Here is a 24,172-nt window from a genome sequence, read left to right as displayed (position 1 = left end):
GTGTGTGTGTGTGTGTATGCGTGTGTGTGTGTGTTGTATGGTTGTGTGTTGTGTGTATGCGTGTGTGGTGTCGTGTGTGTGTGTGTGTGTATGCGTGTGTGTGTGTATGGTTGTGTGTGTGTGTGTGTAGGTTGTATGTGTGTGTGTAGGTGTTGTAAGCGGGTCTTAATTATGTGGCGTGTGTTGAGATGATGCTGGTGCGTGTGTTGATTTAGTGCCCGTGCTCGATCTGGCTAATCCCCTCGCGTGGTGAGATCAAAGCGGCGCATTTAAGAGCATCTGCTTGAGAGGCCCGCCGCTGGTCCCCACCTCCGCGGTGGGAGAAAGATGGCACTCACGGCTCCTCTGGAGCAGTCGCCCGTCTGTCTAACCTCCGCGCTGCGCGGTTCTCAAGTGCTTCTGGGAGTCTGGAGTTATGGGTCTCAGACGCTCCAGCTTCCGAAGCTGTCAGGACAATGAGTTCAGAAGGTACAACCTCCCAACTTCCGCGCACGCAGCAATAACAGACGCAGACCGGGCGAACCCCGGGTGACCGTCTACCTGTGCCAACGCACGGCGCCACACGCACACATCCGACGTTCAGCATCGCAGACGCATGCCAAAACCCACAGCCACACAGACCCGCAGAAATGCCATCCCAGTACTGATCCGGTCCAAGACTCACACTGATCCACGCTGGAATACACACGCACCAAATGGCGAGCACAGCTATCTCACACACACACACACACACACTTCAGCTCACTGCAGACTTTCAGTGGCATATGCACACATTAAATTCTCATCAGCGCTGGCACACACCAATAAGCCACAACAACACCAGGATAAAAAAAAAAAAATCCAGTACAGGCACCATCCTAGTAAACAAAGCATGTTCTATCACAGAAACAAATCCCATTCCCAACAACAAAAACTACTGACAAGTGCCACAAAGACAAAAAATAAATACATAATGCTAAAATACTATACATAGACCATCACATACCCAGAAAAAGCAGGTTTTAATTCTAGATCCCAAAAAATACTGCCCTCCTAACACAAAATCAGGAAAGAGCCCTCCTGCATCATAAAGGCGAAACTGTACCAGTCTGAGAACAGGTCCCTCAGTCTATCAGTTTACTGAAGACGAGGAAACGGCCCCTTACATCATCAATTGACTGGGAAAGCACAGAGGAAAATAGGCCCCCTTACATCTATCAGCATTGACTGGGAAAGCACAGAGGTGAACAGGCCCCCTTACGTCTATCAGCATTGACTGGGAACGCACAGATGAGAACAGGCCCCCTTACGTCTATCAGCATTGACTGGGAAAGCACAGATGAGAACAGACCCCCTTACGTCTATCAGCATTGACTGGGAAAGCACAGACGAGACAGTCCCCTTAAGTCTATCAGCATTGACTGGGAAAGCACAGATGAGAACAGGCCCCCTCACGTCTATCAGCATTGACTGGGAAAGCACAGATGAGAACAGGCCCCCTTACGTCTATCAGCATTGACTGGGAAAGCACAGAGGTGAACAGGCCCCCTCACGTCTATCAGCATTGACTGGGAAAGCACAGAGGTGAACAGGCCCCCTCACGTCTATCAGCATTGACTGGGAAAGCACAGAGGAGAACAGGCCCCCTTATGTCTATCAGCATTGACTGGGAAAGCACAGAGGAGAACAGGCCCCCTCACATCTATCAGCATTGACTGGGAACGCACAGATGAGAACAGGCCCCCTTACGTCTATCAGCATTGACTGGGAACGCACAGATGAGAACAGGCCCCCTTACATCTATCAGCATTGACTGGGAAAGCACAGAGGAGAACAGGCCCCCTTACGTCTATCAGCATTGACTGGGAAAGCACAGATGAGAACAGGCCCCCTTATGTCTATCGGCATTGACTGGGAAAGCACAGAGGAGAACAGGCCCCCTTACATCTATCAGCATTGACTGGGAAAGCACAGATAAGAACAGGCCCCCTTACATCTATCAGCATTGACTGGGAAAGCACAGAGGAGAACAGGCCCCCTTACATCTATCAGCATTGACTGGGAAAGCACAGATAAGAACAGGCCCCCTTACATCTATCAGCATTGACTGGGAAAGCACAGATGAGAACAGGCCCCCTTATGTCTATCAGCATTGACTGGGAACGCACAGAGGAGAACAGGCCCCCTTATGTCTATCAGCGTTGACTGGGAAAGCACAGACAAGAACAGGCCCCCTTACGTCTATCAGCATTGACTGGGAACGCACAGAGGAGAACAGGCCCCCTTATGTCTATCAGCATTGACTGGGAAAGCACAGAGGAGAACAGGCCCCCTCACGTCTATCAGCATTGACTGGGAAAGCACAGAGACAGGCCCCCTTATGTCTATCAGATTGACTGGGAAGCACAGAGGAGAACAGGCCCCCTTACATCTATCAGCATTGACTGGGAAAGCACAGAGGAGAACAGGCCCCCTCACGTCTATCAGCATTGACTGGGAACGCACAGATGAGAACAGGCCCCCTTACGTCTATCAGCATTGACTGGGAAAGCACAGATGAGAACAGGCCCCCTCACGTCTATCAGCATTGACTGGGAAAGCACAGAGGAGACAGGCCCCCTTATGTCTATCAGCATTGACTGGGAAAGCACAGAGGAGAACAGGCCCCCTTACATCTATCAGCATTGACTGGGAAAGCACAGACGAGGCCGCCGCGATGCCCCGGCGTTCCAGAGAGTGCCCTTACCCGAGGAGCGGAAACAGAGCCGTGAATGTCAAATTATTTCTCATCACTAGCCCGCTGCAGCGCCGTGCCGCCCCCCCCACCCCACCCCCAAATCTCCCCATCACCCCCAACCCCCCCCCCCCCCAACACTGCCACCCAGCTCCACCGACTGTCTCGGGGAAAAAATTAGTTGTCACGCGCAACGCATACCTGTTTAGACATTAATTCCGGATTCATTAAAACGGAATAAAATCAGGCGGGGGGTTGAGTAGGCGCTTCACTGCGACCGAAGCGCCGGGGGCGAGCGAACGACGGGGCGGAGCGTCTCGTCTCCGAGGCGAGGGGTAACGCGCGGCAACGCGCGCCGAGGGTTGACGGGAAAGAAGCGGATTACGGGATAAAGCCACTAGAGGGTTTCCATCTAATAAGTGCGTAGACAAAAGAGGGCAGGAAAGGCATAGCTGCCGCCTGTTAGGCGCAGAGGGACGTGGCGAAAGTCCTCCCTCCGGCCCAAAAAAATAAATAAAAAATCGTTTCGACAATGTTTGTGAAATGCGGTCGCCCCCCCCGATGGGGCGGACGGGTATCTGCAGACCACAGGCAGCGGATGAAGAGGGCTGTTGTCTGGATATCCCAGTCGCCGTGCTACTTCGCCTGCTATCAGGGCTAGCAACAGGATCTCCTCTCCTCCAGCTCGGCTTGCCACGTTCCCCTGACTTTCTCAGGAGCGTCAGGGGCTCGGAGACTTCTGCCATTGGCTGGAGGCCTGGCTGAAAGCAGCGGTCCCCGTGCTTGGCGCAGAGAATGAGCTTATTGCTCTCGGAGGGTGTTTCTATTGCGCTCCTGATACCTGGACTTGCTATGGACCCAACAGGGCCGGGTAATGATTACACCAGCAGGAAAAAGGTAGGAGGAAAACACAAACACACACGCGCACGCACACACACACACACATGAATGCGCTCGTGTGCATGCACACACATGCACACGCGCACACATACACACACACACACACACACACACACACACACACACACACAGGCCAATAAAGCTGACCGGCAGTACTCACGTGGTAGACGTCGATGGCCTCTCTGTCCAGGGGTCGGCTGACCACGACCTCCCCGGTCAGCTTGTTGATGTTGAACACGCCCTTGGGGTCCTCGTCTGCTCCCCTCCCCGTCAGGCGGAAGACGTGGTTCTCCTGCATGTCGGCCGAAATCACCTGCCAGCCCGCGGGAAGAGTCATTGGAACGCTGCGGTCGCACGCGGCGACCATGACCGTGCACTGTGGATTTATTGATCATGCCCCTAGCGCGGGTTATTGGCGTGATGGAGTACACCCTTTGTCTAGATACAAGATGGATTCTTATAACTGTGACTGGATATTGAGCAGATGGATTCCCTCCGTGTTCTCTAGTGATTGCCGTGTTTCTACAGCAGCGGCGTTAGGGAGACTGATGGAACTTCCCCTGCAGTATCGGGTGGGTTTATTTAGCCGTAGATGGACTGAGCCGGTGTCTGGAGGTGCGGTGTGTGTACTCACATGCGACTAGCAAAGGCAGCATTTCCCAGAGGCGTCCCAGGTCAGGCAGCAGATTAGAAAGCATAAAGAAAAGTCAAAACATGTTAGAGGTGCCCACACAGTCATGATGCAGGCAGAACAAACACAGCAACACCACTGGACAGCTCCATTTCAGAAGAACCGTCTCAACACCCACAGGTGAACTACAGGGCAGGGGATACCTCTCACTGGAGAACTACAGGGCAGGGGATACCTCTCACAGGTGAACTACAGGGCAGGTGATACTTCCTCACAGGTGATACTCTACAGGTACTACTAGCAGGTGATACTTCCCACAGGTTAACTACAGGGAAGGTGATACCTCTCACAGGTTAACTACTAGGCAAGTGATACCTCTCACAGGTTAACTACTAGGCAGGTGATACCTCTCGCAGGTGAACTACAGGTCAGGGGATTGGAAGATAAAGGTAAGTTGTACATGAGTTAGTATAGGTTTATGAGTTAGGAGTTTATTTAAGAGCATCACACATCAGGTGCACTGTACAAAAAACAAGTTCTGTGTAAGACTGCTTGACTATGAGCATTCAACCATTTTTTTTTCTTTTACAGTGAGACTGCAGTACTGTTCAGCAAGAAAACTGCTGTAGAAAAAAGTAATAACTTGGTGCATAGCGGCCTGTGCAAAACCATCAACAGAGTAAATGAAAGATAAAATAAAATATGTGAAGAAAATAAATCTTGAGTGCACATGCTGTCAGAGTACAATGCGGGGAATGTGAAAGCTCTTGAATTGCACTCATAAAAATCTTTTTTGAAAAAAAAAAAAAATGTAATAGTAGTTGTCTAATGGTTTGAAGTGCAGGTCCTGTTGACTTTAGGCAAAGTACCCTTGTCAGGAAAACTATGTGAAGCTTCATTCTGTCCAGAGATACGGAAGGAAAAGTGCTTTTCAGAGCCACGGGAAATCTGAACATTTCTCTTAGACAAAAATGCCAGTGAAATCAATCTGTCTGACGATGTGAACGAGGCGGCTCAGCTCTGCAGCTAATCGCCATCAGAGAATGAACCTGAGCGCGCTATGATAAAACATCAATCCCCGACGCACGCACGCACACACACGCACGCATCCAGGCCGGCATGCACACACACACACACACACACACACACACATTTGTATGTGGCGTGGGTAGTTTACTTATATGTAGGGGATAGGGTTTATTAAAGGACGTCAAAAGTCTCTCTTTCTCTCTCACTTTCCCTCTCTTTTTCTCTCTCTCTCACACACACACACACACACACACAAATCTGATTTGGGGACATAAAATGGACCATAAATCATGTGGGAAAGGACAATGGAAGCAAAGGGGGTTCCCGGGCTAACAGAATGCAACATGGCGCATACAGACGTCTTCCTAATCCACCAAAGGCGCCCGTGCTGCGCTGAACTCATCAGGCCCAAAACAGAGATTTGAACAAAGAGCCCAGACTAGTGGCATAATCCCAGGAAGATCCCCAGTTTATTCCCTAATCTCGTAGGCCAGAAGGATTAGCCCAGGTTATTTACCCTGGATACAGTGCAGACCCTGGCTACAGTAATTAGAAACAGAAGCCCATTAAGATACAGTCTCCTGACCCTACACTTAATCAAGAAGAGGGCATTAGTGTCATTTACACACATAAAAGTGTGCACACACACACGCATGCTCACAGACATACACACACACACACACAGAATACATACATATACTGGCATACACACTGGCAGAAATACATGACATGCATGCATAAGCGCTCACACACAGCAATGCGGAACAAAAATATGCATGCCACACATGTAAGCACACACACACATATGCACACTTGAACTCATTTATAGCAATCTATGTCCTGGCATTTGTGAAGAATGGTGTACTGTGGACTTGTTTAAGCATTTGCTGGGTAACAAAGGAGAAATTAAGTCTGGGGACATCAAAGAAACAGACCCCCTGTGTCTTCTCTGGAAATTGATAAAGACAGTACCAAAGCACGAAATAATGCCAAAAAATGTGTTTTTAAAATTTGTTTACAGCACTTAAGTAATGTGGGAATATCACTATAATATAAAAGTCCCCCTCCACTCAAAAACATGTTTTTTAATAGTTGACTCCTCTTGGAAGCAAGGCTTTTGCTACACAGATTGGTTTTCATGCCTTTTTCACATTCTTCCACTGTAGACTGACAGCTTCTCTATACTTCCCTAAAACCTGAGAAACATGCACGTAAAAACTTGTGACATCACAAATATATCAAACCTATCATGGCCCACCATGCAAAGATATGCAAATTACAGGAGAGTGATGTGGTAAACAGAAATGTTAGAGCACATGATGCTGACTAGATAGTGACATTGTTGTGACAGTCCCGAGGTAGGAACTTCATTCCACTCATTACAAAAGGAGCCCAATCAAAAACAAAAAATGTGTAGAATTTGTTTATAAAAAATCATGTGGATGTACCTGCCAGCATAGAAGGAATACAAAATGTGTCTGTAGTGCACATTTTACAGATGACTGCTTCCAGAACCTCTTGCAGAAGTCGATGGGTATTGCAAAGAAATAGATTTTGAATCTGATGCCGTGCCTACAACAGCAAGTGTAGCCAATTTGCAAATTCATAGACTCTGGCATTCTCAATGAGGGTAAAGGTGTAGAGGTGCTACAACGAGGTGCTACAAAGCCATTTTCAGTAGTTTTCGAACATTTTTTTGGTGGAAAAATCTCATTATTGAACACATTATTATTCAATATAGAATATGTTTTAAGATTTTAAAGTACATCTGGAGGGGTACTTAAAAATAAAACTGCATCTGAGCCAGTTGGCAAAAAGCTCGCACTGTTCCATGTTCCAGCTGCATCTGAGGTGGAGCGTGATGCACAGTGTGTATTATGAGACTCATCTCTGAGGGTTCGTCAGCGCTGCTTTTGCACTCCTGCCTTCCGCTCTGTGCCCTAGGCTTGCCCGAGGTCCCGCCTATACGCCTGCGGTCAAACGCGATTGGCAGGAGCCCGCCCAATCACCCTCCTCCTCCTCCTCCTCCTACTCCTCCCCCTCCCCGCCTTTCCCTCCCCCTTTCCCAGAATGCCTCTCTTTCCTCTTGAGGAGGCTCTTGTGTTTGTCTGAGGGCTGAGAGCGGCCCGGATCGGGCTATTTTAGGAGCGTTGCTCTTTTGCGCAGAACTGGGTCAAACCGCACTCCGTACCACATCTTTACATCCCTGCCTTTATTATTGATTTCACACCCACAGTGCACCCGGCGCATTTAAGAAGGGGAAGGGAAGTCTGGAAGTGAAACGGCTTGTTTATCAGCGAGCCCCTGCTGAGCGTAAACAGTTGCGCGGGGCCGCGCGCTAACCGAGCCAGAGCCAGAGCCAGAGGCAGAGGCAGAGGCAGAGCCAGAGCCAGAGCCAGAGCCAGAGGTAGAGGCAGAGGCAGAGGTAGAGGCAGAGGCAGAGCCAGAGCCAGAGGTAGAGGCAGAGGCAGAGCCAGAGCCAGAGGCAGGGGCAGTGTTAGCATCGGATCCTGCGGAGCGAAGCTCCTTCTCAGAAGCGCCGCCAGTCGGCTCTTCGGGGGAGCCTACGGAGCGCGAGGAGGAGCGCGCGTCAGAAAGGCGACAGTCGCGGGGAGTTCGAAACTGTCGAGCAAACGTGCGTGCGGGGGTGGGGTCGTTTGCCACATCGCCACGGCGATGGGTCCGTGACGAGGGGGCCGGTTGACAGCCAGCCCTCCCCAGTGGCTGTTGAACCCCCAGGTCCTATAAACCCCCCCCCCCACCTCCACTACCTACGCAACATCTGATGTATTCTGGGGGGAGAGCATCGCCTACTTACTTCACATCTCATTGCCACAGGGCTCATGTGAAAGGGAACCATGTTCCTTCTGCTGACGAGCATCGCCCCTCACCCCTTCCACCCATAAAACAACCTCTTCTACACTTCACCAGAGCACGGAGAACATGCGCACACCGCTGCGATAGACGCAATAGAACCTGAAGGCACAAGCGGTGTTGATTGGAGTTCTTGTGAAATGCAATTCCGCATTACACCATGCGCAGCGACGCAGAAATATTGTGTAATCTGCTGTGCACTCATTTAAAAAAGTTGGATTTAGGGCCAAAGTTTTTTTTTTTTTAAAGTTCAAGTAAATTAAGTTGAAAAAAGTTGGCAAAAAAAAGAAATGAAACTGGGGATGCAGTCAGGTACGGGGCTTACTCAAATGCCAGAGTGAACGTAAACCATTGGCTTATGCATTGAGGTAATGATCGATGAGGCACAGCCCATGTTAAAGCACAGGAACACCAATGAAGAGGGCAGAAACATCACACATAAGAAAAGTCATTTGTTTAGTATAATGAAACAAAAAGTAGATGATGTAAATAAAAGGTGCCTTGAGAAAAAAGCACACAAGCGGAGGAAAGAATATTAACACTACAAATCCCTGCAAAATGGAGGCAGAGGGGAACAGACATGGCTGAGAAAGCGACAGAGCATCTGAGGATAAAATGCTACTTAAGATCAATTCATTCCAACCGCATAAATAAGAAATGGGCCAAACTGAGGACTGTGTCTTCATTCTAACTCTTAGCTAATGACAGACTACCCAATAAAAGTTTCAATTTTCAATAATGGAAATACAATTTTCCTATTATATGCAAAAAATAAATTACCAGTGATAAGTAGAAAAAGTAATCACCCAGCACGGTGGTCACATTATAAACCACAGATTGTGAAATTCCCGCAGCTCTATCTGAAAAGATTCAGACATAAGAAAATGTAAACTTCAAAGCAACTCCACCAGAGCAGGGAGTCTGATCTTTGTTTCTTTTTATGTTGGTGCATATATATATATATATATAGGAGTTCTCAAAACCCACACACGAACGGGGGGAGCTGTAATTAAGTCACACTCCGGTAAATTACAGCTGATAGTTAATTTGCCTGATTTTCCAAATTCTCCACCCTTTTTAGCACGTTCTCCCCCAGGTACGCATGTGCACGAGCAGATTTAACTACGTTTCACGAGCAAAGCCCCAGAGTGATGCAGTCCTTCGCAAAATCGCATTCTAATAGCAATTTTGAGCCGTTGCGACCTGCCGTAGGCTAACTATGACGTATCGTACACGTCGCACCCTTGGAGCGGCTGCATCTGCAGCGGAAAAGCAGCTGTAATCCCTCTGCACTGTAAACACGCCCCAGCGTAACACGCGATGTGAGAGAGCAGCCTACGTCCGATCGGACGCTCCGTTAAGAGTTCAAGCGACGATGGTTCTGAGACGGACCGCGCGCGGCGGCGCTGAGATGAGGAAGCTCGCGGGCGTCCTCCGTTGCTTCACCGTAGCTCTCCAGCCCGCGCCGATCCCCGGGCTCACGGCCAGACAAACCGCAGCTCTCTCTCTCTCTCTCTCTCTCTCTCTCGAGTGGGCGCCGGCTCCTTCGCCGTCTCCCCAGGGACCCCTGGCCGTCTGTCGGACGTTATTCACAACCCGGCCGGCGCCGGGGTCCCTGTTTTTTACGGGGCTCGGCGTTCCGGGCGGTCGGCGGGCCCCAGGTGGCACTCGTGCTTGTCGTAACGAGCTCGGAGCCGCTGGCTCCAACGACAATCGGCGGAGCCGGCGAGGGGGGCGTCGGCTCTGCAAGGGCGCGCCTCGCAGTAATTAAGAGGGAAGGAGCACCCTCAAATGAGGAAGGCCAAGAGAGAGAACAAAAAAAACAGGGGGAAAGAGGAAGAGAGAGGGAGTGAATGAGTGAGATGGAGAGAGAGAGAGGTGGAGGGAAAGAGAGAGAGAGGCAGAGAGATACCGTTCCTAGAGCAATTTGTTTCAGCCTGCAACTGAGGGGCTTAAACCTACTGTTACCCTGAACACTATTACACAGTTTTTTTGTTTTTTGTTTACCGTACTTGTTGCCGCTGTTTCTCTTTCCGTCTAAAACTATTTGCACGGAATGCTTTGGCAATATTGACTGTGTATGCAAATAAAGCCAATACGGCATATTAAAATGAAGAAAGAGACAGAGAGGGAATGAGTGAGAGAGAGTGTTCAGAGCTTTAGTTTTGAGAACAGTGACTGAACAACCGTAGCGTACCTGTTGTCATGCATGACAGACTAGGGCTCGAGGACCTGTTCCGACATCACTTGTTTTACCGTACTGTCATTTTAATCCTCTCTCGTGTACGCTCGCGCAATTGAATTCACATACGTCGCTTTCTTGGCCCGTTTAAAGGATAAAGGATAAACGAAATCGAATGAGAGCGGTGGAGAGAGGTACGAAGAAAGAGACGTCCAATCTGATCAGACGGGGGGGGGGGCGGGGGGAACGGCCACCGCAGTTAGCTCCTCTGATTGTGCGTCTACGTCTCACCCCGAGCTGCCGCGCGCGACGCTAACGCGACAGTCCGATGGCAATCGGGCGACGGCGGCTGGAAGTTAACCAGTTCCGCCCCCCCCCCCGCCGCCGCCGCCGCCGCCGCCCTGGAACCTTCACAACTAGGCAGATAAGGTGCGGCGGCCGCTCTCTTATCGCGCTCGCTCCTCTCCGCCCCTCTCTTTAAGTGCGCGCCCAATCAGCGGCGAGGCCGCGTGGCTCAGCCGCGAGGCGGGCAGGCTGAGATTATCAGTCTCACGGCTGAGACGGAGAGACCGGAGCGGGGGAGGGGCCGAGGAAACGAACGATAGCAAGGGAAACATCGGCTCTTTGTAACAACGCTGATCGATGCCGCCGTTGCGCCTGTCGGGCGTGACGCTGATAACTCTATAACTCTGCCGCTCGTCAAAGCTTTTCCCCTCGCTAAATGTACTTCCGCGTGATGTTAGAGGGATTATTATTATTATCATTATTATTGCCCGGTGTTGGACTGACAACATGTCCATGGGTGTGTTCCTGCCTCTCACCCAGTGCATGCTGGGTAGGCTGCGAGGGTTTGATAATGGATGGATTATTATTATTATTATTATTATTGTTATTATTGGCTGGACCACAACAGCAGGGCCAGCCCTATAAACGCGAATGCCTGTGTGACTGAGTTATGATGTTACACCATTGGTCGGCCGGTTTGGTCCAGCCATATACTAGGTTTTGATCTGGTCTTGTTATTATTATGGTGCCATCCTACATTGCATTTCATTATTAATACAGAGGGGGCCTTGTGATAGGGCCAGCCCAAACTGAGCGGATAAGACAGCAGCCAGTTGGCAGACACAGGCACTGTCCTTCAAACCCCCCTCCCCCCCCCCCCACCGCGGGCCTTCCTGTCCGTCACACCGCAGACCGAGGAGCCTCCGTCAAAACACTTTTTTCACCCGTCGGCTTGGCAACCGGCCGGCAGCTGGCAGGAGCGGCAGAGACGGAACCCCCGGGCCGTGAATATCGCTGGCGTCCGCGCCGCCGCCATCGACCGAACGCCCCGCGCATACGGCGTGCGGCGCTGCGAAGCTCCCCGCCGGACCTGGGCCACGGGTTCCCGTCCAGGAGCAGGGCTCTGCCATAACATTTTTTTTTCCGAGGAGCACATATGCTCCCTATTTGAAAAATTTCTGAACACTAATGCATCAGGTGATCAGGTGATGTGCTTCGGTCAGCACACATCGATTATCAGGGGGAAATGGACCTATGACATGGAGGCCCAGTGGCGGACTGCAGTGCATGCTGGTTTTTTTTTTTTTGCTGACTGACGGTACAATCCGCACACCCCGCGATGAGAAACGTCGATTGTTCCTCGTCGCTGAGCGTAAGATGACGGCTGTCGTATTCGGGTTTCGGGAAGCCTCGCCCACCCACGCCCTTCCGGGGCTGGGGTCCGACACCCCTGCCTCCCCCCGGGGGCCCCCTCTGGCGTCCTGTCCACCGCGGTCTCCTCCGATTTGAGCGGGTGTTCCGCGCCGGGGGAAATTTCGCGCTCTTTCGTTCGGGGCGAAGCCCGTGGGCTCCATGGGTGACTGCAGTCGAGGGGGGGGGGGGGCTCTTGGCACGGTGTGTGGCCGGTGGTCAGTGGTGCGTGCCCAAATAAATTTACCCCCCCCCGCCAAGCCCCTGGCCGCTCGTCTTTGTTCTCGGATGCTGAAACAGCGTGAAATTCAATAATACCTTTTTTCTTTTCTTTTTTTTGAAAAAGAAGCATGCAAGCTGAAAACCAGCCAGCTGTTTTTTTTCTTCTTTTTTACCCAAACTGTGTCTGTCACCAGCGCCGGATCAATCTCGAGGTTTCCTCCTTCCGCTTCCCTCCGTCTCCGCTCGGCTCTCTCGTTCTCTCTCTCTCTCTCTCTCTCTTGCTCTCTTTCATAGCGCTCTGTTCCTGTCATCCGTCAGCCTCCAGCTCTTTCCTCTCCCGTTTCTCCTCACGGCAGCCGAGGGCTCCTTCCCTGCGCGTGTCGTATTAGCCGTCTTATTGGCCGAGCTGCTGTGGGATTAACTCGATGCGGGAGGGCGATGGAGAACGATGAGGGGGCGTGGCATAACAGTGAGGGGGCGCGGCTTGGAAGACTCGATGGTTCGGCGGCTCGCACCCAATTATCAAATGCAAAGAGAAAAAAATGCACTGATTGATTGTTGTGAGTTATGGAGACTTGCACGCACACAAAGAATGAGGTTTCTGTCAAGACTACCCCTCTCCCACTAGCTCTTTATTTCATTGCCCCTAGACCAAGGTAGGATTTACTGACACCCCCCCACCCACCCATGGAAACCAGGGTAATTAAATCCCCCCCCCCCAGTATGGGGCTGGGATCAGTGGCACGTTCATGTGGGATCTCTGGAGATCTGGACTGCTTCTCACCCTTTACCGCTTCTCCAGGCTTCCACTGAACAAAATGCGATTTCTGCCTAAATTAATTCTCGCTTTGTGGACTACCGTAAGCCGCATATTAGATTCGAAGTTGTAGCACAGAAAGAAAGAAAGAAAGAAAGAAAGAAAAGAAGAAAGGAAGAAAGAAAGGAACTGCAAAGCCTTTCACTTCATCCATAATGAAATGAACGTTAACGCCACAAATTACGCTCAATGAATAGGCCCCAGGCGCCAACACTGCCAGAAAAAACCTTTTAATTACGAGGCTAACCGAACGTAGCTTTCCGGTCCCTTTGTTTGTTTGTTGGAGAAATTTGGAGGCGGTGCTGCTCTTTCGGGCGCTCTCTGCTCTCCCCCTCACACGCCTGTCCACATGCAGAACGGTGAGTTCTGCTTTGGGACTGCCTCCTAACTCCGCTTCCTAACTAAGTGTGAGGAAATTCACACTTTAAAGAGGCGCTACATGGCACCAAACCCAACCCATCCCACTCCCTCTGCCATCACTAAGTAATTCCCCCACATAATCCGCCTCTGTATTTTACCCATCCGTGTTCCATTTCACCTTACATCTTTGTTCTACACCGGTGGCCTTGTACAGGTAGGCCCCTGTCATCCAAGAGAATGAACAGGTGGTCTTTGTGGGATGCGCAGTGTAATTATTTCTCTCTTGCTCGTACGCAGGCACCCGCGTACACACACCCACCAGTCGGTCAGGGAGCTGGGCTTGTGAAGTTACTCAGATGCAGGTTCTGCTCCCAAGTGGGCCACTGCCGTTGTATCATTTAGCAAGGCAATTAGCCTGAGTTTCTTTGGTAAATATCCAGTGGATCTTATGCAAAAAAAAAGTAGAGCTCACCTCAGAAATAGTTCTGGATGAAGGTGCAGCTAAATGCTTTAATGTAATGTAAAATCCTGGCAGCACTTCAAAGGGAGCAGAGTCTTGTCTGGGTGCTCTGAAACTGCGCAGGCCCTGACTAAAGAACGTTACAATGATGCTGCAGGCTCACAGCATGAAATTATGCCTTTGAAGAGTAGGTTTCTTTTTTTTTGTTGGAATTTTTCTTCAACGTTCTAAGTTAGTGTTCTAGAACTTCATTGCTTTCAGTTTGCCAGTAGTGAGTGTTACATCAGAATTAGAACGTCCAGTTCGAATCAAGTATTTGTGATCCTAAGCCCAGACCAAAGATTTTTGATGCAACAAAACCGTTATAGGATGTTGCAAAGAGGAGTTGCATCGGTGTGAATTGCCTGTCTCGCAATGTCTGATGCCGGGACTTGCCATGGCAGGCCATTCAACTCGTCTAATCGCAGTTGAAGAGTTTTAGAATGTTCCAGAAAGTCACCAGTTTGTCACGTTGAAAATCTTTTGGTCTGAACTGGGCTTTACGCCTCAAAGGGTTGCATATTCCAAACACGGAGTTAAAAAGTATAAGCGGTGATAAAAATAAGCGGAAATGAACAGAGAGAAGGGGAGTGTCCCTTCTCTCCCCGCTGAGGAGACACGGACCCCAGGGAGGCTGGAGAGATCATGCCCGTTTCACAGCCCTGCTGGAAGGCTAATGGGATTAGCCCAGGAGCAGATAGCAGCGCACATTACACCAGAGACACAACAGAGAGAGAGATAACTGCAGCAGGAGCCATGCCCACAGACTCACCAAGGGCAAGAACGTGTTCCTGTGTGTGTGTGTGTGCGTGTGTATGCGTGCACACACCTGTATGTGTGTGTGTGTGTGTGTGTGTGCGTGTGCATGCGTGCATGCACCTGTTTGTGCATGTGTGCGTGTGTGTATATGTGTGCATGTGTGTGTGTGCGAGTGTGTGTGTGTGTGCACATGTGCATGCGTGCACGCACCTGTTTGTGCATGTGGGCGTGTGTGTACATGTGTGCAAGTGTGTGTGTGAGTGTGTGTGTGTGTGTGTGGGAGTGCGTGTATGAATGCATGTGTGTGTATGTGCGTTTGTAATTGTGTGAGAGTGTGTATGTGTATGAGTGCACGTGTGTACATGCATGTGTGTGTGTGTGTGAGTGTGGGAGTGTGTGTGAGAGTGTGTGTGTGTGTGTGTGGTGTGTGTGTGTATGAGGTGTGTGTGTGTGTGTGTGTGTGTGTGTGTGTGTGTGTGAGTGTGTGTGTGTGTGTGTGTGTGTGTGTGTGTGTGTGTGAGAGTGTGTGTGTGTGTGTGTGTATGAGAGTGTGAGTGTGTGTGTGTGTGTGTGTGTGTGTGTGTGTGTGTGTGAGAGTGTGTGTGCGTGCGTGCGTGTGTGTGTGTGTGTGTGTGTGTGTGTATGAGAGTGTGAGTGTGCGTGTGTGTGTGTGTGTGTGTGTGTGAGTGTATGAGAGTGTGAGTGTGCGTGCGTGTGTGTGTGTATGACTGCGTGTGAGTCTCTGTGTGTGGTTGCCGGCTGACTCAGTTGGAGATGTGACTCCCCTCTCTCAGTCAGGCTGGGTGGGTCGGCCTCCCCGTCAGTGCGGCTCCATGGAAACCAGGAAGAGAGAGGACTGCGGAAGTCTGGGTGGAGCTCCGGAACCTTCCTCTGGGGGGGAGCTGAATGGGGAGTGCTGAAGTCATTTCATATCTGCCTTTTTTTATGCACCTCATCCTCAGAGGGAGGGGGGAGGGAATGAAATCATGAAAATAGAGCAGATGCCGCACGCTCGTCCTGACCTGCACGAGGGCGGGAAGTTTATCCGTGTGGAAAATCCATTTCGCTCGCTTTCCCATGTAAAGCGGCCGTCAAATAAAATAACATGCTTTATCCCGCGTCTCCGTGTGGGGCTTATCGCGGACGAGGAAGGGGAAAGGGAGGCGGGGGGAGGTGGGGGCATGACGGGAGCGAAAACTTTTAACCGTGCAGCTTCTGGAGCTCTAGCCGCTAAGCTAAATGAAGCGGGCCAGTTCCTGTGCTCAGCCCTGATCCAGCGCGTGCTCTCAGAATGAGCCTGTACGGAATGAGCGGCCGGTCCCTGTACAGGCCCGGTGTTACAGGGATGAAGAGCGGGAGAGTGCGTACCCGTCACCCAGAGCCGTGCCTGGGGGTGTGAGCGAAAAGCAGACTGCGGGGGGGGGGTCTGTGTGCCTGTGTGCCTGTGTGTGTCTATGTGTGTGTGTGTGTGTGTGTGTGTATGTGTCTGAGTGTGTGTGCATGTATTCGCACGTGTGCATCAGTGTTTGTGTGTCTGTGTGCATGTGTGTGTCTGTGTGTGTGTGTGGTGTGTGTCTGTGTGCATGTGTGTGTCTGTGTGTGTGTGTGTAGTGTGTGTGGTGTGTGTGTGTGCATGTGCATGTGTGCGTGTTTGTGTGCTTGCGTGTATTCACACTAGTGTTTGCGTCTGTGTGTGTGTGTGTGTGTGTGTAAGAGGGAGAGAAAGTGTGATAGAATGAGTGTACCATCCTGCATAGTGTGCCAGCTCACTCTGTCTCTGTAGATACACATACAGATCTGTGGTATCTACTGTATGCATCACGCTGATACATTTCCTCCAGGTCTGTTGAAAGATTTATTTAAAGATCTGATTTGATTGGCCTTAAACTCAGCCTGTCCAACGGAGAAGCACGGTAGCTTTTACCACATATAAAGGATAACATATAAATGGAAGTAATGTCTATGATTGTAATTTGAATGCTCTGGCAAACCACTTGCCAATCATAAGTTCCGCCCTCACCCCGTTTCTCTCCAATAATGATGTAGTACTGAAGGAAAAAATTGAGAACATTCAGGATGTTGTCAATCTAAAGTTTAAACCCGTACTAAAAAGTGCAGTCCGGAAAGTTTCTGCCAACTCTAATAAGTACGTGCCATGCGTCTGGAGGTGAGACGGTGATTATCCAGACAGCTCGGCCTTAACACAAGAGCAGCAAGAAGGAGAGAAGAGGGGGATGACATGCTGGAGATTGCAGAGCCAGTCACACCAATGTCTGCATTTCATCTCTTCTGGGAGATTCAAGAGGAAAAAGAAAAAAAAAAGTGTCTTGGATTTCAGTTTGTTAAATCAAAACCTAAAAAAGGGAATGGAAAATTCTTGAGAGTGTAAGTTCAGTCCTCTACAGGTTTGTCACGAGATGACAGTGTCACATTGCGCCATCACCTACTCGGTGATGTCACAATATGACCAACTCTGCCCAGTCTCAAACTTCCTGTCCTGTGACGTAACCTCGATGCCTCATTGGTCAGAATGAACCTACAGCATGAGGACAAGCGCAAGAAGCCCAGCATCCCTGGAAAAGCACTGCGGAACACGGGAACGCTAAAAAAAATCACCAGAAATGAAAAAAGAAAAGAAATGAGGAAGAAGAAAAAAGTCAAGAAGCTGCAGTACTGAAGCGAGGCTCCCCGGTGTACAATTACACATTATGTGTAGATGGCAGTGTGTGATGTTTTATTTTAGAGGCCTCATTTTGCAGGCCATAGTTCTTCAGTGCAGTCTTTTCGGTGGAGTGAACACCCTCCACTGCACTCGAAGGCATTAGGGCGCTCGAACATTAAGTGTACTCAGCGAAGCCTGGTAGCCAGCTATGGATGCAGTTCTGCTATGAATCTCCAGCGGTAGATGTTTGGCTCCAGAGATGTACTTACATGCTAATAAATATTCATACTTTTAGTGAAGTGTGTCAGCCACTGTCTAAGATTGTAGATCATCTCTCTGAAGCTTGACTCAAGGGTGAAGTCGAACTTTCTGAAATTGGGCTCAGGGGTGGAGGTGCATCGTTAGAAACCGGGATTAGGCGTGGAGACGAACCCTGGAGACGAAACTGGGCTCAAGGGTGGACGTGGATCTTGTATTAACTGCCCTCTGAGGTAGACGCTAACCCTATGAAATTTGTTTTAGGGGTGGAGATGGATCCTTGGGTACTGGGGTTGTGGAACCCTCCTCTGAAACTACATTTGGGGGCGGGGAGGGAGGAGGGGGGACTAACAGGGGCTTTCAACTGTTGCTGACCCTGGCACAAAGGCATGCAGGGGACCCCCACCGTAAGATAGAAAGGGTATGTAAAACATTTCACAAAGATAAAGAACTGAGGGGTGGTGGTGATTGCAATTTCTTGAACTGTGTGTGTGTGGGGGGGGGGGGGAGGAGACACTGCACATTACACATGCAGACCAGGGGAGGGGAAGGCAATCACAGACCATCAGAGGGGAGATTCTGATCCCGGACGAGGAGAGGATGGGCATCGCATTCACTCCGCAGGACCTACTGTACGTTGGCTCTGCGCCTTGGCTCGGGAGAGGCCAGCCGTCTGAAGCCTGGTTCGGGGGCGGAGACGGAGCCTCAGAGACCCCTCCCAAACGGCCGGCCGGACAGGATGTGGAACGCGGAGCATCTGCTCCTGTCTGGAACAGCCGGCGGTGCGAATCGCAAGCGGCCGGGCGCCCTCGCACAGGAGGAGGGGAGCGGCCTGCATTTTCCCTCCCAATTTGCCAAGCTCCGTTGAATCCGAAACCAGGCCAAAGCCAGATCAGCCGCAAAAAAAGGCATGATGGGAAAAAATAACGATGCTGGAGGCAAAAACGAGCAGGGAATGCGGAGCGTTCCTACCAGCAATCGAGGGAGGGTGGGTTTATTTGTCAGAATGAATGAATCCTGTTCTGGCCAAATGACTTTTCTCCTTTGGCAGGGCAAACATTTCACTGCTTAATATTGGTTGACCGTTATCAATCCTTTAGGGATATCGGTGAATATTATCTACGCTGTTCACAGAAGTGTTCTCAAACCGCATTCTCGGAGGGCTGCGGTGTCAGCAGGTTTCTGTGGTTGTGTTTCACTCATGTGCCTGTTTGGATCTCGGAAACCACGTGTGTGAAATCTTCAGCCAAGCAACAACGTGAATGAGGCGTTCTTTAAACACAACAAAAACCAGTTTTCAATGGCTTGTTTTCAGACATAGACAAATATAATTTACAGCAGCCTGTCCCAAAACAAAGACCCCTGCCTCTATGACTAGACCCAGCTCTACTCATGGTTCAATCTGGCACGATGTAATCCCCCAGTATAGAGAGGCGTAATATGCAAATAATGTCTACTTACAACCATGTGATTTTAGAGACAGACGAACAAACAGACAGACAGACAGACAGACATGTGTGGCAGGTACCATACATTCGCCGCTGCATGCTGTAGCTCGATTAGTCACTAGAGTGGGGGGGGGGGTAACAAACGCAAGATCGCACACACTCAGACACACACAAGCCAACATGCACCCACACACACACACACACACACACACACAGCAATACCATTCACTGAAAGATAATGATATCAATGTCTGTGCTCTAGTGGGTCAGGCTCTACACAATGCAGTATTGTCACACAGGCGATTCTACCATGGGGAAAGGTGAGTCTGAGCACGCAGGGACACTCACCATGCCAATGAATTTTGGGAACGGGGCCCTCTGGTTTTCAGGTACGAACATCGGGGGGACCAGCAGGGACCTCTTGGTCCTGTTGAGTACCAGTCCCAGACCCAAAATCTCCTACAGAAAGAGACAGAGAGGATCAAAAACACATCTGTCACACATGCACACAAACACACACATGCACTCATACACACACACCAACTCTCTCTCTCTTTCACACACACACACACACACACAGACATGCCAACTCTCCCCTAACCAGACACACACAGTCACATAGACACACACACAGACACCCACACACACGCACACACACACAAACATACCAAATGTCTCTCCTACACAGACACACAGACACACACACACACACACAGACATGCCAACTCTCCCCTACGCAGACATACACAGTCACATAGACACACACACACACACACACACACACAGACATGCCAACTCTCCCCTACCCAGACATACACAGTCACATAGACACACGCACACACACACACACACACACAAACATACCAAATGTCTGTCCTACACAGACACACAGAAACACACACACACACACAGACATGCCAACTCTCCCCTGCCCAGACACACACAGTCACATAGACACACACACACACACGCACACACACACACATACACACACAGTGCTTTGCGGGATCTCTAGTCTGCTCTCAGTGTGAAATGTGTATCAGACAAAGGTCTCCCGGGGAGATAACAGCGTCAGGGCACCGCATGCCTTGAACCCACCCAGCCTGAGTACAGCAGAGCTGATACCTAGGCTAACGCACAGACACACGCGCCCAGCAAACACAGACCCATACAGCAACTCTGAGACACCCGTATCATCTCTCATTGCAGCTATTACACACACTCAGCAATCAGCACCTGCACACCGAGATTCCTCCTGCTAAATCAATAACAGCCTCGTGTCACCTCTAATAGTGTTTATATGAGTCCAACAGGGATAAAATGCATACTAATAGAGTTAGAAGCACTACCGGTGTGCCTCTGTCAGTTTAATAGTTCTTTTATAATCAGGCCCTGACTGACTTCTTCGATATGTGCATTTCACTCTCGTGCATCAGACATTAAGGCTGCCCGCTTGCCCGAGGTGAGCGATTTAGTCGAAGGGTGAGTGCCAAGAAGAGGGCGCCAGCCCACCGGGTGAGTGGCAATTTAAAAAGCGCCCAATGGACTACAAACACAAAATCACGATAAACTGTGCATTGATCTCTCGTTGTCTTTTTGTGTTAATGTGTGCCTGTGGTGTCACCTTAAATTTCAGTGCCGTGGTGTGTCAGGCAGGCTCTTCCTGGCCCGCTTTCCCCCCTGGGCTTCCCAGTCAGCCAATCAATTTGAAGGGCTTGGCCTCGGAGAGCCAATCGGCACTCAACACTGGCCTGTAGCGCGAATGTAGAGGCAAGTTCTCGATTGTGTCAGTAATAACATTGAGCTGATAAATGCATAAGATAATAAATACTCCCACCACATCAACCCAAAAACGATTCATCTTAAAAAGTACAAGGAAACAAGACTGGGTGACTTGTAGGAACTGACTATGCACAAACTGTCTTACTATGCTTACTATGTACATTAGTACAGTGTTTTGCTTGCATATGCTCCAAGAATTTGGAAAATGCAAATATAAAATATAATTTAGGAGCACTGGTGTGGACATTTTCCCCATAAATTGTGAAAATTACTATCGATAAGCAATTTTATTTATTGAATTAGATTCAATAGAATTAATTAGAAATCGTAAATTATAGACGTTACTTTGTTTAATTTGTAAATTGCCTAAATTGATTAATTTCAGCAGTGAAAACCTGATGTATGAATTGTTAATTCAAAATATATTACTTTTTTTTGCGTATGCTGCCTCTTCTAGCTACTGATTTTGTACTTGTTGGGATGGTGTTGAGTTAGCACTTTCACTCACAATTGTTCTCTCAATGTAGCTTTGATCTATAATGGACAAATACATTTTGTTGTTCTATGTGTAGTATTATTCAAGAAAATCTTACTCAAAGGAGAATGTACCGTGCATGTAGTGAATGTGACGAGATTAATATTAATCACGGGTGGTTATGGATTTAAAAATAGCTAGTAGCATTTCAGCTGGGCTAGCAGACATTTTTGCGTACTAGCCCAGCCTATTTCCAAAAAAAGACCCACCCCTGTCTATATATCTGCATGTCTAGCACTAACTATCTTCAGAGCTACACTTCACATTCTATCCCTCAGTTTAGCCAGAAATACTGAACAGAAATGCCCTCTGCGCCTTCAATATGGGAAACAATTATGCAGGGTGCACCGCCAGCGTCGGAAGCCAACTTACCGCTATTATTTTATGTTCATTTTTGGAGAACAGCCAGGGTTCCATTAAATCTGACCTGGCATGTTTACTTATCTTCGCAGTGAAGGGTGTCGCCGTCAGTGTGTTTATATTTATGTTACTATGGCGATGATGTACTGACTAGAGTTGCGGGTCAATTCCATCTCGAATCAATCAGTTTGGGAAATGAACCGAAATTCAATTCATGAGTTTTTAAAACTCCTCGTGGAACATTAGAGGTATTCTTTGTGATTCCTGAACGGAATTTCAATTCATTTTTCTAAACGGACTGAATTGAAATGAAATTGACCCCCCCGACCCCGGCACTTTACATTCCCGGCTAATAAAGGAAGCTCGGAGAAGCCCGTGAAAGCGCTTGAGAAGAGTTTTTAAAAAAATGCCGCAGCACGAAGTGAGAAGAAATGCGCTTATCTGCGTGAGACAGGCCTCTGATGTTTTTAATCGGAAACTTTTAAAAGCCCGACGCCCCCCTCGTCGCATCGTCCGCGTTTGAGCGGCAGCCCGGACGCTAATTAGCAATTAAACGCGGCGTCGCTCCGATCAGCCCCCCGACCGGGCGGGAGCGCCAATCGAGCGGCCGCGATAACAGGGCCGGGGGGCTGGCGGCCCTCTCGCTGTCCTCCCGCCCGCCCCGGGGGGAGCGGTTAGTCAGGGGAGGCGGTAGCGGCTGATAGCCGGAGGACTGCCACGCCTCCGACGGAGGGATGAGGGAGATAAAGGAGGGGGAGGGGTGGAGGGGCCGCGGGGGAAGGCGCGGCCTGCTCCCACCCCACCCCACACCCCCCACCCACGGGTTGAGGCACGAGGCAGCTGGTAATGAGGGCGCGAAAGGTTCCCGGCCTCCGAGATTTACGATATTAAGAAAAGGGCGGGACCCCGCCGCTCAGCTTCCCCCCCCACCTGTCAGTCTCTGAGACAGGAACGCTTTTAGAACTGGCCCGGTCAAACCTCCCCTCTCTCTGAGACAGGAACGCTTTTAGAACTGGCCCGGTCCAACCTCCCCTCTCTCTGAGACAGGAACGCTTTTAGAACTGGCCCGGTCAAACCTCCCCTCTCTCTGAGACAGGAACGCTTTTAGAACTGGCCCGGTCCAACCTCCCCTCTCTCTGAGACAGGAACGCTTTTAGAACTGGCCCGGTCAAACCTCCCCTCTCTCTGAGACAGGAACGCTTTTAGAACTGGCCCGGTCCAACCTCCCCTCTCTCTGAGACAGGAACGCTTTTAGAACTGGCCCGGTCAAACCTCCCCTCTCTCTGAGACAGGAACGCTTTTAGAACTGGCCCGGTCAAACCTCCTCTCTCTCTCTGAGACAGGAACGCTTTTAGAACTGGCCCGGTCAAACCTCCCCTCTCTCTGAGACAGGAACGCTTTTAGAACTGGCCCGGTCCAACCTCCCCTCTCTCTGAGACAGGAACGCTTTTAGAACTGGCCCGGTCCAACCTCCCCTCTCTGAGACAGGAACGCTTTTAGAACTGGCCCGGTCAAACCTCCCCTCTCTCTGAGACAGGAACGCTTTTAGAACTGGCCCGGTCAAACCTCCCCTCTCTCTGAGACAGGAACGCTTTTAGAACTGGCCCGGTCCAACCTCCCCTCTCTCTGAGACAGGAACGCTTTTAGAACTGGCCCGGTCCAACCTCCCCTCTCTCTGAGACAGGAACGCTTTTAGAACTGGCCCGGTCCAACCTCCCTCTCTCTGAGACAGGAACGCTTTTAGAACTGGCCCGGTCCAACCTCCCCTCTTCTGAGACAGGAACGCTTTTAGAACTGGCCCGGTCAAACCTCCCCTCTCTCTGAGACAGGAACGCTTTTAGAACTGGCCCGGTCCAACCTCCCCTCTCTCTGAGACAGGAACGCTTTTAGAACTGGCCCGGTCCAACCTCCCCTCTCTCTGAGACAGGAACGCTTTTAGAACTGGTCCGGTCCAACCTCCCCTCTCTCTGAGACAGGAACGCTTTTAGAACTGGCCCGGTCAAACCTCCCCTCTCTCTGAGACAGGAACGCTTTTAGAACTGGCCCGGTCAAACCTCCCCTCTCTCTGAGACAGGAACGCTTTTAGAACTGGCCCGGTCAAACCTCCCCTCTCTCTGAGACAGGAACGCTTTTAGAACTGGCCCGGTCAAACCTCCCCTCTCTCTGAGACAGGAACGCTTTTAGAACTGGCCCGGTCAAACCTCCCCTCTCTCTGAGACTGGAACGCTTTTAGAACTGGCCCGGTCAAACCTCCCCTCTCTCTGAGACTGGAACGCTTTTAGAACTGGCCCGGTCAAACCTCCCCTCTCTCTGAGACAGGAAGGCTTTTAGAACTGGCCCGGTCAAACCTCCCCTCTCTCTGAGACAGGAACGCTTTTAGAACTGGCTCGGTCAAACCTCCCCTCTCTCTGAGACAGGAACGCTTTTAGAACTGGCCCGGTCAAAC

The 24,172-nt window shown here is 50.2% G+C and overlaps 2 protein-coding genes across 3 annotated transcripts in view; both read right to left on the bottom strand.

The window, feature by feature from the left end:
* The window catches only part of cdh13 (cadherin 13, H-cadherin (heart)), a 456,795-nt gene that overhangs the window by 252,396 nt on the left and 180,227 nt on the right, over positions 1-24,172 (bottom strand). The window contains exons 4-5 of one of the 2 annotated variants that reach the window (XM_064335504.1): positions 19,392-19,508; positions 3,774-3,926 (exon numbers count right to left, since the gene is read on the bottom strand). In XM_064335504.1, coding sequence (XP_064191574.1) covers positions 3,774-3,926; positions 19,392-19,508 — 270 coding nt within the window. The remainder of the gene's footprint in view (positions 1-3,773; positions 3,927-19,391; positions 19,509-24,172) is intronic. The other variant, XM_064335505.1, reaches the window with a different exon arrangement.
* Positions 1-24,172, bottom strand: part of zgc:173742 (DNA topoisomerase 1) — a 566,006-nt gene that overhangs the window by 379,069 nt on the left and 162,765 nt on the right. The gene's annotated exons all lie outside the window — the stretch shown is intronic.

This window comes from Anguilla rostrata, chromosome 5 (genome assembly GCF_018555375.3).
Source record: "Anguilla rostrata isolate EN2019 chromosome 5, ASM1855537v3, whole genome shotgun sequence".
Lineage (NCBI taxonomy): Eukaryota > Metazoa > Chordata > Actinopteri > Anguilliformes > Anguillidae > Anguilla > Anguilla rostrata.
Note: the sequence above shows the minus strand (reverse complement) of the source record. Positions and strands in the feature narration are given on the sequence as shown.